The sequence below is a fragment of the Armigeres subalbatus genome, chromosome 3 (assembly GCF_024139115.2).
Source record: "Armigeres subalbatus isolate Guangzhou_Male chromosome 3, GZ_Asu_2, whole genome shotgun sequence".
Taxonomy (NCBI): Eukaryota; Metazoa; Arthropoda; class Insecta; order Diptera; family Culicidae; genus Armigeres; species Armigeres subalbatus.
Genome location: NC_085141.1, coordinates 3815910 through 3831046, shown reverse-complemented (window position 1 = coordinate 3831046; position 15137 = coordinate 3815910). Strand labels below are relative to the sequence as shown.

General features: G+C 41.1%; 1 protein-coding gene across 5 annotated transcripts in view; it reads right to left on the bottom strand.

Moving 5' to 3' along the window:
• Nucleotides 1-15137, bottom strand: part of LOC134221267 (zinc finger protein 252) — a 157280-nt gene that overhangs the window by 29418 nt on the left and 112725 nt on the right. For all 5 annotated transcript variants that reach the window (XM_062700456.1, XM_062700462.1, XM_062700463.1 and 2 more), the window contains exon 2: nucleotides 12613-12688. In XM_062700456.1, the coding sequence (XP_062556440.1) occupies nucleotides 12613-12688 (76 nt within the window). The remainder of the gene's footprint in view (nucleotides 1-12612; nucleotides 12689-15137) is intronic.

Here is a 15137-nt window from a genome sequence, read left to right as displayed (position 1 = left end):
GTCACAATTTTTGAATCGAGTATTTCCATACGTTCAAGTATGCACACCATTTTGGGCAACATATATAGGGGGAATGACGGCCTTGGCAGGTTTTGTTCTATTATTGGCAGGGGGGTTTTTTATGACTGACTAGGCTCAAATTTGGCCTAAACATTCTTTGCATATCAAAGAATATTGTGGCCAAATTTCATAAAATTGCCAATAATAGAACAAAACCTGCCAAAGCCGTCTTTCCCCCTAGCTTGATTTTCTGTTGCCATTATTTCGAGTATTTCTCAAATCACTTACAAGCAATCTCCGCAAATTCATAGTGATAACTGTTCGATTAGATCGATCGATCTTCATATCTGTAAGATTCAGAAATTTTCTGCATTCTATATTTTTCTCGAAAAAATCATTATGATAGAGGCAAGTTCAATTCGGAATTCATCAGTCTGGCAGCGCTAGTGTTTAAGGAATTATCCGTTAGGTTTTGTAACTCGCAATAAATGAGATTTTGACAGCTTTCTAAGCTAAAGTCTTCTAAAAAGTTGTTCGGGAGGTAGTATATTTTAAGGAGGCAAATTTAGTTCGGAACTCAACCACATATCGGCACAAGTGTGTAAGCAATTACCTGTTAGGTTGAATAGCTCGATATATGTGAGAGTTGTAAAGTTGTTTGAACCATTATGATGGGTGCAAGTTCAGCTTAGAATTCAAACGCTTAGCGAAGCTACTGCATAAGGAATCAACTGTTAGGTTACATTTCTCGTGAAAGCTTTAGAAAGTTGCTTTTTACTATAAAGCTGTAGGTATAGGTGCTAGGTTAGATATCTCGCAATACGTGAGTTTAGAATATTACGTTTTCAACTAATTTGTTAGATTTTTAGAAGCTAAGCTGACGAATTCCGAATAAGTATGCAAGACCGGACTTCATTTAAATTGGTTTGACCTCCTGAAAAGTGTTGTAGAAGGTGTAAACTTAATTTTACAGATTCCGGAAAATCTAAGGCAATTCTTTATACACAGCCACCGCCTATCGGTTGAACTTAGGACTAAAATGCCCATGATCGGAATGATTCATACCACTTGAACTACTTTGCAGAAAACGGTGATTTTTAAAATCTCTTAGGTTCTAAAATGTCTTACCTGGAAGACCATTTCTTATACTGCGTCCAAGTGAATTTCAGACTGAACCGGCCTTCATTACCATTATTCTCATCATCTGAACAACAATAGAAGATGGCAATATTCTGAATCTTACAGGGTTTGTCTTGCATTTCTAATCTGTGTTACATTTCCTTTACATTACTGACGCCAAGCGGTTCCAAACTGAAGTTTCCAATATAACAATATAATTTTACCACTTGGAAAAAAAAAGTGTGAGATGGCAACTTGCTGAATCCTACAGATTTCGAGATATCCAATTTAACGGGCGCTCATTTCACAATAGCGCCGCGAAACGGTTAAATTATGAAATAAATTTCACAATGGTTCTTACGACTTACCATTGTTGAAGACGATAACATTCTAAATCTAACAAATTTTGAAATTAATAATTTTATTGAATTCTGTTAATCGTTTTCCATCACAACCTTTGTGTACATCTGAATAACTTTGTAGATGTCGGAAACTTTCTAAATCTAAATCTTTCTAAATCGTACCATTCCATTTAATTCCACCACTTGATTGTACCTTAACAGATACGTATTTCGACCTTTTGAATTTTACAACTATTTGATATCGAGGACGACGAACTACTAAATTCTATTGGCCTCGAGATATCTACCCCATTAAATCGTCACATACATAACACCGCTAGGCGGATGAATCTCTGATTTGTCTGATCTTTTACAGGAGGGCATGGATGTCTCGAACAACTTTGTTGAAGATTGCAAGCGTTTATCTCCATAGCACTAAGAGAGCACGCACTCCCCACTTATACAGCGTTATGTAATCTATTTCAGTTATTATTGGCTCTTATATCCAAAACACTTACTGCATGGGTAATCAAATGTAAATAAATTTTGTAAATTTCTGACAGTTATTCGCAAAAATTGAACAATATTCGTTTGATTCAAAAACCGTGACCTAACTGAAGGGAAGGCACTCTACTGATTCATAAAATGTGGGATCCGTTATCCTTTCAATATTTTGAAATCATTGATTCAAATATCACTTTTAATAAGTAAAGTGTACCTGAATTCAATTTCTTCCATTTCCTGTGGCATTTCTTGTGTTGCTGTAAGCCTTACGTGATTCACAATACTGGGTGGATGTATAGAACAGGAACGAGTTTTTCTACAGATCTACTGACATTTTTGTTGAATTTAGATTATTTGCGAAGGAATTCAAAATTTGGTTGGAGCAATAATTGAAGTATTGAGTTTTGCATTTTTATAAAATTATTTATTTATTACCTATTCTATACCACCTTTATTGTTAGGAGCGATTCAAATATGACGTCCACTACTTTTTGAGATTTCTAGACCCCACTTCCCCCCTCTGTCACACTTTATTGTATACCTAGTATATGAAATGTCAGAAATTTTTTAGACCCCCTCCCTCCCTAACACCTTTTAGGTCATTTTTGAACGACCCCTAATTCAAAGTCCAACAGGACAAAATATGAAATCAATATCTGTTCCAGTTTAATTAGGCCGATACAAATATTTTTAAAACAATCATATCTCCTCTTCCTGCGGATTTTTTTGTCCAAAAATAATATTTTGAGGTGGCAATAATAAAAATTTAGAGGACTTTCAAAACATTCTTTAGCATATCTAAGGAGTTTTTAGATTTTTTTTTTATTTTAGGCAGATGCAAATATTTAAAAACAATTATGTCACCCCACCCCCCCCACCCTCTCGGATTTTTTTTTGCCCAAAAATATTTTTATGAGGGGCAACAGAATAAAATACGGAAAATTTTCAAAACATTTTTTTATAAATCAGAGAAGTTTTTTGATTTTTTCATTTTATTATTTATTTTTTATTATCCCCCCCTCCTTGACCTTCCCGAGACCATAGGACATAATGTTAATTAAATATTTGTAACGGGCTTATTTAATATTTATTTTTTACTATCCCCCCCTTGACCTTTCGAAGACTAATAGGACATAATTTTTATTGAATATTTGTTACGGTCTTATGGGAAAATCACAAGTATTTTTGCCGGTTTCGTTTCCCATGTTTTATTTTTTTATTATTTTATTTGAATGAGCTTTAAACAAGCGCAAAGTTCGTTTCAAAACTTCATAATCCCCGTTTTTTTAATGCAAACATCCCAACTCTAAGCACCGATAGCACCTGTCCACTGAAGGCGGCTGGAATTTGCTCACTGGGCATATTGACCTGCCGATCTTCATCTTCCCTCGCTCTATTACCTTGTTGGCTTCCGAAACCGGTAACCTAAGGTAGGCTACCTGTGGTCTTCTTGACCTCTGTACCACACTGGTCTCTGACGGCAAAGACAACGTCGTCCGCGGTGATCAATTCACCGGTCTTGGTGCGTCTGACGCTTCGCACGTCCTGACCCAGCGCCGAAAGCTTTTCGGCCGCCCGCATCAATTTAAGGACTTTAGCGTACTTTTTCTTATCAGTTTTCATTAACAAGGCCTCGCGAGTTCAGTGCGTGATCTCTCATGTTTCGGACAGCAGAACGATCGCGCGGTCGGCCGAATTATTGTGTTCTGCATTGCGCGGCCGGTAATAAAATTAATCAGTTCAGTGCGTGATACTTGTTTCGAAGCGGGCTTGGTAGTCATATGGCTACTGCTTCTGCCTCATACGCAGGAGGTCGTGGGTTAAATCCCAGGTCCGTTCCATTCTCCTACTTTGTATCTTTCTCTTTATTTCTCATGTTCTAACAATCGCTAGAACTGGAAATGGACTTCCATACCGTTTCCATTACTATTCCTATACCTACAACTTGAGTATTCTAACAGTAATCTGCTTGAATCGGAAATGAACTTATATAGCTCGTTTCCTACATCCAATTAGAAATTCCATCAGTTACCTTCTCCTATCTATCACATTGGCAGCTCGTTAACCAAGACGGACCTCTGCCTCTCCAACCTAACCCATAAATTCCAACAAATTCCGCATGAACTCGTGGCAAGTGCAGAGGTATATTCGGCTTGCAGTGGGCGAGTGATTGCATCATCATTTCCTCCCCCTTCCCTACATTGACTTGCATTCTGACGTAGCAGGCGCCAGTATGACCTAACAAATGAGATCACCAGTACTTGTACATTGAAGATGTGTGCTAGTCCCAAGCAAACATCTGTTGGTTCCCTGTGCAAGAACAGCTGATCTGGTCATAATGGAGTAGCAACTACGAGCAGTCAATCAAGCTCAAGCTCAAGCTCAAGCTCAGTTTTCATCAACAAGGCCTCGCCTCTGTCCTTAGCTTTCTTTGCGGGTCGACTTCCGCTTTGCCCTACTGACCAGCTGCCAGGGATTTTAGGTCCCTTGTGCCGATGGCGCAGGCCGCCTGGTACTCTCTTGCGGCCCGGCGACTTGCGCCTGGTTTCGCCTTTTTGGGCCGATAAGTCCCCTTTTCAGGTCGACGCCCTTCGGGCTCCTTTGCACACCGATCTGCTCCGTCCAGACGACGTTTGGCCTTTATGGTTGCACGTCGTATGGCTGGTTAAACGCAGTCTTTTCTTCATTGGCCGTCAGGGTGAAATCAATCGCCTCTTGGGCCATGGTCGCTCCTCGGTTTGGGCACCTTTGTCGGCCTTCTCTCTTCCCACCACCCGCCTGATAAACGGATCCTGTTGTTATCTTGCGACTTGGAGCATCCGGCAGCATAGTCGATGTACCGTCATCGGGGGTAACAATGGGTCTGGTAGGAGAGAATGGGTCATTGCTCGCACCGGCAGTCTGGAATTCGTAGAGCAAAATCGTTCAAAATGGTCTCTTATATTTTAGTCTTCTTGTCCTCAGAAACATGTAATTTATTCTACAAGCACTCTAAGTGGTTGAAACTGTGACCCATTGTCATTCCCATTTGACCCATTGTCATTCCCATTTGACCCATTGTCGGCCCTGATGACGGTATGCAAATAAGTATGAAATCAAATCGATGACTCCAATAATTTAAAATCAAAATTGATTCAATTGCTACTACCTGGTAAAACTTGTTGAAGTTGTATTATTTTTATTATTATAAGTGTTATTATTAGTATTTTATGTTTATTTTTGCGTTCTAATTTTTTTTTCATTGAGTACGAAATTATTCTGCAATACATACTTGGAAGGATTCATAAATATGGAAACGTTTATCTACCAAGTTTCCAGTTCCGAAACAACGAACTGACCAATGATTAAAGCGTCCTGAATAAAACTTTTGAAAATAACTTTGATTCAAATGCAACTAAATGCAAAAAAATTTTGAAGAAATTTGAACAAATTGTTGTTCTCATGAACGGTGGAAACATTTATGGAAATTCGAATAAAGTAACATACGTAACATTCGTTTGAATAAGATTTTTAGAGTGTCTTTAGGCATCAATAAAAAACCGGACACATAAGGGATTCATTAGATTACCATGTGTCAAAACAATGGAAACGGTACTGCCCCGTTAAATACGATAAGTATGGTCAGCCAATCTTTTGAAATGATGGTGCCGAAATGTTCCCACCCAGGATACGTCCAATTGGTTTTTCTTTTGTGACACATTCGAAGCCTTCTAGAATAAAATAATAGTGGACGATCTGGTAAAAAGCAAGATTTAAATGAATTTGTGGTCTGACCCCTTCGAAAACTATCGATCGAAACCGATTAGGAAATGGTCATATCTCGCTTGATTCTGGTCCTGTTTAAGTCCCAATATATGGCTCAAATCAGCAAGAGCCTTATTTCACTTTTTCATACATTAGAGTTCAAATTTTGACTTTTTCGCTCCTCTATGCTTAAACGATGACATTTACTGTTTTATTAATTCTCCTAAATTTCTAGCTGATTTGGATGTAACTACACTGAGCTCGCATAGTTTCGAGTAAACTCTAAAAATATATGACTACATTGGCAACATAGAAAATGTTGCAATGAAACTGATCGTCTTTGTTACGAGCCGATTCTATGCTTGTTTCAATTTAACACGCAAAAGGATAACATCCATATCAATAATGAGCATTTTTATTTTCTTTATAACTTTGCTTACAAAAATCAGATCACTTCGCAACAACAACTACACAGCAAATAATTTTGAAAATTCAATGACGTGTAAAATTGTAACTTATCCCATCAAACGAATTAACATTCGTTATTCAAGTAAAATTGATTGAATTTTACAATGGAGCAACACTTCAAATTAAACGGCGACGCCCAAACACGGGGATCGATGACCGGTTTCGCGGTATTCTACTCTGAAGGAGCTGTATCGTGGACAAGCAGGCATTGCGTCACCCTGTCGACATACAGTGGAAGCCGAGTATGTGGTGCTTTGCGAGACATGCCAAGAAGTACGCTGGATGCAGCGTTTGTTGGCAGATCTAAGCGAAAAACAGGGGTGACATTGTGCATCTCGAATCGAATCACTCGATTCGTACATTTTTGCATTCGTTTCGAAAAAATTGCGGCATTATGTATTTCGTTCGACTTCATTCAGTCGCAGTACAAGATTTCAAATGGTGCTGTACTAGCTCAATCGAGTATGTTCTGTCAAACGAAATGTAAACAGAGAGAATAAGAGATAGCTGTCTCCGTGTTTAGTATGCCGCCCGCTGGAGAGACAACCTTCAGCGCATGGCGAATGTGAGTAAACAAAGAGAATAAGAGTAATTTCATCTGCGTGTAGCATGTTGCCTGTTGGAAAGGCATCCTTGAGGGCATGAATTGGCAGTTAATTTATAAACAAGCAAATTGTGCTCAATGACTGTAAAAAGGAATATTATTTATTGAGCAGTTGCAACCGATTAAAACATTATGCCGATACTATATGTTTTGTACATTGAGATATTGTTACGATACAAATTATAAGTTTTCATTCATTTATTTAGTTAACATCTAAACAGATAACACTGAATCAACAATTTGATGCCACAATACACGGTTCGAGGCCGCATCTCTCCATCCTCGGATACGCCCCACGCTCGCCAAGTCGTTCTGCACCTGGTCTGCCCATCTCGCTCGCTGCGCTCCACGCCGTCTCGTACCTGCCGGATCGGAAGCGAACACCATCTTTGCAGGGTTGCTGTCCGGCATTCTTGCAACATGTCCTGCCCATCGTACCCTTCCGGCTTTAGCTACCTTCTGGATACTGGGTTCGCCGTAGAGTTGGGCGAGCTCATTGTTCATTCTTCGCCGCCACACACCGTCTTCTTGCACACCGCCAAAGATGGTCCTAAGCACCCGTCTCTCGAATACTCCGAGTGCTTGCAAGTCCTCCTGGAGCATTGTCCATGTTTCATGTCCGTAGAGGACTACCGGTCTTATTAACGTCTTGTACATGACACATTTGGTGCGGTGGCGAATCTTTTTCGACCGCAGTTTCTTCTGGAGCCCGTAGTAGGCCCGACTTCCACAGATGATGCGCCTTCGTATTTCACGACTAACGTTGTTGTCAGCCGTTAGCAAGGATCCGAGGTAAACGAATTCCTCGACCACCTCGAAGGTATCCTCGTCTATCGTAACACTGCTTCCCAGGCGGGCCCTGTCGCGCTCGGTTCCGCCCACAAGCATGTACTTTGTCTTTGACGCATTCACCACCAGTCCAACTTTTGTTGCTTCACGTTTCAGGCGGGTGTACAGTTCTGCCACCTTTGCAAATGTTCGGCCGACAATGTCCATGTCATCCGCGAAGCAAATAAATTGACTGGAACTGTTGAAAATCGTACCCCGGCTGTTACACCCGGCTCTCCGCATGACACCTTCTAGCGCAATGTTGAACAACAGGCATGAAAGTCCATCACCTTGTCTTAGTCCCCGGCGCGATTCGAACGAACTGGAGTGTTCGCCCGAAATCTTCACACAGTTTTGCACACCATCCACCGTTGCTTTGATCAGTCTGGTAAGCTTCCCAGGGAAGCTGTTCTCGTCCATAATTTTCCATAGCTCTACGCGGTCTATACTGTCGTATGCCGCCTTGAAATCAACGAACAGATGGTGCGTTGGGACCTGGTATTCACGGCATTTTTGAAGGATTTGCCGTACAGTAAAGATCTGGTCCGTTGTCGAGCGGGCGTCAACGAAGCCGGCTTGATAACTTCCCACGAACTCGTTCACTAATGGTGACAGACGACGGAAGATGATCTGGGATATCACTTTGTAGGCGGCATTAAGGATGGTGATCGCTCGAAAGTTCTCACACTCCAGTTTGTCGCCTTTCTTGTAGATGGGGCATATAACCCCTTCCTTCCACTCCTCCGGTAGCTGTTCGGTTTCCCAGATTCTGACTATCAGTTTGTGCAGGCACGTGGCCAGCTTTTCCGGGCCCATCTTGATGAGCTCAGCTCCGATACCATCCTTACCAGCTGCTTTATTGGTCTTTAGCTGTTGAATGGCATCCTTAACTTCCCTCAAGGTGGGGCTGGTTGGCTTCCATCGTCCGCTGAACTGACGAAGTCATCTCCTCCGCTGCCTTGACTTTCACTGCCTGTACTCTCAGCGCCATTCAAATGTTCCTCGTAGTGCTGCTTCCACCTTTCGATCACCACACGTTCGTCCGTCAAGATGCTCCCATCCTTATCCCGGCACATTTCGGCTCGCGGCACGAAGCCTTTGCGGGATGCGTTGAGCTTCTGATAGAACTTGCGTGTATCTTGAGACCGGCACAACTGTTCCATCTCCTCGCACTCCGCTTCTTCCAGGCGGCGTTTCTTCTCCTGAAAAAGGCGGGTCTGCTGTCTCCGCTTCCGTCTATAACGTTCCACGTTCTGCCGGGTACCTTGCTGCAGCGCGACCGCCCGCGCTGCGTCCTTCTCCTCCAGAATCTGTCTGCACTCTTCGTCGAACCAATCGTTCCGTCGACTTCGACCCATATACCCGACGTTGTTCTCCGCTGCGTCGTTAATGGCTGCTTTGACTGTATTCCAGCAGTCCTCAAGAGGGGCCCCATCGAGCTCACCCTCTTCCGGCAACGCTGCCTCGAGATGCTGCGCGTATGCAGTGGCGACATCAGGTTGCTTCAGTCGCTCTAGGTCGTACCGCGGCGGTCGTCGGTACCGAACATTGTTGATGACGGATAGTTTTGGGCACAGTTTAACCATCACCAGATAGTGGTCAGAGTCGATGTTAGCGCCACGATATGTCCTGACGTCGATAATGTCGGAGAAGTGCCGTCCATCAATCAGAACGTGGTCGATTTGTGATTCTGTCTGCAGTGGTGATCTCCAGGTGTACCGATACGGGAGGCTGTGTTGGAAGTAGGTGCTGCGAATGGCCATATTCTTGGAGGCGGAGAAATCAATTAGTCGTAGGCCGTTTTCGTTCGTCAGCCGGTGAGCGCTGAACTTTCCAATAGTCGGTCTAAACTCCTCCTCTTGGCCAACCTGAGCGTTCAAATCTCCTATGATGATTTTGACGCCGTGGCTTGGGCAGCTGTCGTACTCACGTTCCAGCTGCGCGTAGAATGCGTCCTTATCATCATCAGTGCTTCCGGAGTGTGGGCTATGGACGTTGATTATGCTGAAGTTGAAGAACCGGCCTTTGATCCTCAACCTGCACATTCTCTCGTTGATCGGCCACCACCCGATCACGCGCCTTTGCATGTCGCCCATCACTATGAAAGCTGTTCCCAGCTCGTGTGTGTTGCCGCAGCTCTGGTAGATGGTATGATTACCTCTAAACGTTCGCACCATTGATCCCTTCCAACAAACCTCCTGCAGCGCTACGATGCCGAATCCACGGTCCTTGAGCACATCGGCGAGTATGCGTGTGCTCCCGATGAAGTTGAGAGATTTGCAGTTCCACGAACCGAGTTTCCAATCGCTAGTCCCTTTTCGTCGCAGTGGTCTTCGCCGATGGTTCCGGTCCGTACTCTCTTGTTGATTGTTCGTTGCTTATGATTTTTAAAGGCTGGCTTGCAGGGCCTGACACCAAACCCCTAAATTTCCGGAGGACCATTCCTCCTTATTTCCGGTGGACCATGGTGCACAGTTTCACTTTAGAGTCCCTCGCTGGCACTCGGACGATGATCAGCCGCCCCTAACATGGAGAACAGACGCTGTTGTGAGCCGATCCTGACATGGAGAACAGACGCTCAATAAGATTTGCACCTCCGGAGAGGAGCAAACCCCCCCTTCCCTGTCAGCATACGACCATAGTTCCCACCGGGGTTGGTTACCCGATCTTCCCTAAGGTTATATTATAAGTTTTATGTTTATTATAGTTATTATTATATTATGCCACAGATCCAATGTTGAGCTAAATAATTTAAAGCTAAAGAAGGATTGGATAATAAATTACTTTGATGTTTCCATGTGTTTTAGTTAAATGCTCTTGGGTTATCTTTTGTGCGTTTTTTCATTTAACTCAACTATTTTTACGTAGATTTCGGAATATACACGTTTTTACATAGATTTTCCCCATCGATTCTTCACGCGATTTATCGAAATCGTCAAGAAATACATGAAAACTCAAAAAAAAAAATTAGTTAAAGTCGTTTTTACGCGGATTTCGGAATAATTAGAGATTGCATATTGTCTGGAAACTATAAAAGTAGGTATACTAATAACATTCTTTCCTTCAAGATACAATAATGAAACATTTATTCTCTTCCCATAGAGAAATAATAACAAATATAATTAAAAACTTTCAGCAAGAAATGACTCTCGAACAACATTCGAAAGCTATAAAGGTGACGAGTGTTTTTCATTCGACTTCAGTCGTTTTCCAGTGTGCTATCGAGTATCCATAATGCCAAAACATCTCGTTATTCTTGTACCTCCTCGAGCATACTCGAACGATGAGTCGTTTTCGAGATCGAATCGAAAGCCGTAATGCCAAACATGTTCGACTCGATAAAATTACGTTCGAATCGAGATGCGCAATGCCACCCCAGGAAAAACCTACTGTCGTCTTTGAGGGTAATCAAGGATGCTTGAGTTTCGTCACATCTGAACGGACCAGTAAGAGGAGCAAGCACCCAAGGGACCTTTGCGAGCCACGGCTAGTGCAGTTGCGGTATTGCCCAATTGCGCTTGGGGCATTCAAGCATCGTCAACTGGCAGAGCTGCTGGGGCTAGGAGGAGACCGAGTGAGTTCTTTTTTATTCCAGAGAATTATTGAGGAAGTTCGTCCGCATTTTTTCGCCAACAACGTTGTTCGGTTGCGTCGGAGTGTCTCCCCAATTCCACAGTATTTGGGTTCACGGTGTCTCTGTTCGAAGGAGCTTATTTGAAAAAAATCAGTATCCCTGAGACCTGAGACACTCGCGATAGCATAGACTTTCCTCTTTCATGTAGCTGCAATTTTAAAATGTTCTATCGGGGTTCTGTTTTCCAGGCATTTTTGGTGGTGATAAATTTGGCTCAAGATTTATATGGACTTCACTCTAAAAATACCAAAAAAAACAAGAAGAGGTATAAACAACGAAGTTTTTTTTATATTTGTAGCATTAATAAACCATTAGGCATTATTATCAAACATTTAAAGGCTTTTTGGAAAGACCATCAAATCAATACTCAAATTTACTGCCATTTTTTTCCTCTTATCAGTTGAAAAAAAAAATAAGAACCTGAGCGAAGAGAAAAAAAATCACGTCAACTCGCGAACGCGGCACTCTTTAAGCCTCATGTGCACATTAAAATATTTTGGACACCAAAAAGGTCTTCCATGAATTACTTTACTGGCGAAATGCTAGCAAACTCTTTTGTAAATTTATGTGGAAAACTAGAATAATTTGAATAGAAGTTCACCAAATGGCCCAAAATAAAAATAATAGTTGAAGGGACCATATCCTTTCTGCACATCAAGGCTAGTTACGCCAACGCAGAAAAATTAGGTATTTATCTTGAAAAGCCTCATCCTCAATGTTAGTCAATTGTCCAGACTGGTTAAATTTATTGTTGATTAATTTCAACAGCCCAAACCAAACATTTGATTAAATTTGATATAGGGGAACTGTACCGGTTTTGGCCATGTTCCTAATTTGGTCAATTTTGCGAATAACTCCAAAAATAAAGCAATTCACGAGGGTTTTATTAGTTCCAACAAGAGATATATCTCTCACGCTTCTATGCTGCTTTTAACTTATCGATTATTTTGGATAAATGTGTATTTTTCAGGGTTGACTAAATTAGGCACTAAGGTGGCCAAAACCAGTGCACTTCCCCTAGGTAATTATCCGTGCCTTTGTATTTGATACATACTGCTATCCCGCTAATAAGTTTATTTCGGAATGAAAAGGAAATAAAGAAGATAAAAAATGTAGATTAATTCAAATAACAAAAAATAAAAGCTATAAAAAGGTAATGACTAAATTATATAAATTGAAAATGATTTTAACACAATGTTTTAATAATTGGGAACGTTTTTTAATCACCGTACATAAAGGACATGTTTTATTTCCCATCTGTTCTAATTAACAAAAAAAGTTTCACTTCTGATTGAAGTAAAGTAAGCAAATCTTATTTTTGTGAGTAACGTAACTCCCATTTTGGTGAATGTGTGTGATACTTACCTTACCTTGTTTCAGCAGAAGCAAGAGTTGGAAGTATATTGCGTCAATGTCCATATAGGCACATTGATTTAGTCCGGCTTCCTGCAATTTAAAAAAGCAAAAATAATTAAATTAGAAACATATGAAAAATTGAAACAATCGAATTTATCGGTATTCATCTCGTTTATTTACAATCATACGTGACCCTTTGCTCTGATTAGCAAACTCTTGCCATCCTGGCTTGCATGCAAGTTGCATATCTGTTTTCACCTCATTCGATTCCACACTCGCATACTTTTCCGATTGTCCTAACAAACACATTCGCATTCGTATGGGCTGCACAGCAAAGGATCCTGATCCTGTTTGTGTGAGTTAGAAGTGTCCCAACGGCAAAGGAGCGCGACAAACGATATCCCATGTGACTGCGACCCCGAGCTGTAGTGTGTCTTATTTCATTATTGTTGAAACATAAACAAGCAACCCGTGGCCCTAACATCGCTGGCGCCGCCGGTTGGTATCGCGTCGTTATGTGCCATGCAATCGTGACACACGTGTCCTTTGTACATTATGTACCACGCATCCACCTATGTTCACGAGTCCTTTCACATGTCCCTTCGTATGACTTTCTGTATGTGCGACGCGTCATCGTCATCACATGAATGAAATTGTGCGCTCGTGCCTCGTGGCGTCTTTCGCTCTACTAGAATGCAATTTGCATCGTTTACATATTACTTACAAACTGCAGCCAGTCGGTGTTGTGTTTTGATACATACAAGCATACACTCCCCCCACACCGTCGCGGGATCCCACAGCCTGCCGCCAAGCCATGGCATATTATTTAGTGTCGAGAAGGTTAGGTGGAGGCTGCAATTTGCGTGATAAAGTTCGTCGCTTCGAAACGGGCCATTTCACGTGAAAGGAAAAATGGCATAAAGTTTCTAATTTATGCTCAAGGAGCGCCAAAGCTTTCCCGCCCGCTTGATCCACATACATTGTCGTGTTGCTGCCGACATTTTGAAGGGGTGGGAGGAGAGTAACGGGCGAAAGCAAATTTATATGTGTGATATGGAAGACTATTGGCGGCAGGTTGAAGGCGAAGACGGTGCCGCACTTTACACTCGGTACATTCGTAGGCTGAGGGTTGTTTAAGGAAGAGTTGTTTAAACATTTTTTGGTGTTGTTTAAAAAACTCGCGGTGGTTTATTTCGAAAAGCTGAGAATGGGGTTGTTAAAATACTCAATAAAATACTAATTTAGGTGATTTCGTATAAAGTGGTGATACTTCAGGTGGATGATTAGAAAAATAAGCAATGAATTCGCTCATTCAACATGAATAGAAAATGCTTACGAAATGTTCTGCATTTCAGAAATACTGAATTTTCCGTCCATTTTAAGTTTAATCGTCTCTGTAGATTTTTATTTCCCGATGTTTACTTCTCTATGCTTTCTAAGCTAAATTGTCATATACACGTAACCACCATCGTGTCTAATATCAATGATAAGTAATACTGGAAAGAGTTTTTTTTCCTCAATAATCACAGGGCATAAGATGATGAAAAATGAGACGGAAGAACAGTGAGTTTTAGTAAAACATAATATAAAATATATCATTCTCTAGAATACTTCTTCATTGACTTTACTAACATGATCAGTAAATAATTTCTATTTTCTGTGAGAGATACAATCATTCTGCGGAAAGGTACAGTCGCCTATCCACATCTCAATATTGGAGGGACCACCGAGATAAGCAAAGATCAAGGAATGGAAGGAAAATTTAAATGGGTACTAGATTGAAAAAAGCTCGTTGCTATGAGTAACGACAACAAAACAAATGTCATCGATTGTTGTTCATACGTTTGTTATTGTCCAAAAATGGTCTAGATAGGTCTAGATCTAGATAGAGAGATATCGAGCTAGGGAAGTTATCGAGATGTAGAATGCCCAAATAAATGTACATAGATTGAAGGAACCGAGAAAACCATCAACATGAGGAGAGATATCGAGATATAGAACATCGAGATGTGGAGAGTCGACTGTACTTGTAAATAAAATACCACGCGCCTCCACATTGATCAAATCCATACAACCGTTGATGTACCTAGTTTGAAACTACAAGACAGTGGAAAAACGCCAATACAAAATTCCGAAATCAGATGAATTTTCCTATGAAATGCTTGCACCATTTTGAACTGTTTGATCATTCAACTAGCAACAGTATATAAAATAGGAGAAGATAAAACATTTTTATATCACCACCACAAACATTTTTATCTATTGTTTCTTATATGAATAAATCAATTAACATGAAACCTTGTTATGCTTCAAATTGAGAGAGATGTTGGAATCTTAAATAAGCTTGGAAGTTCAGATATAAACTTTAAAAAAATATAAATAATTAACAGTGAGCCAATGTATTTTCTGTCAAATTTGCCGTTTCTGTTGCCGTTCCGCTGACATTGTGTTTGGGGCTTTAAATGTAACAAGCCAAAAACGATGGGCAAATCATTGCAAGTCGAAACCGATGAGGAAACAAATCCAGGGCTCCTTCGAC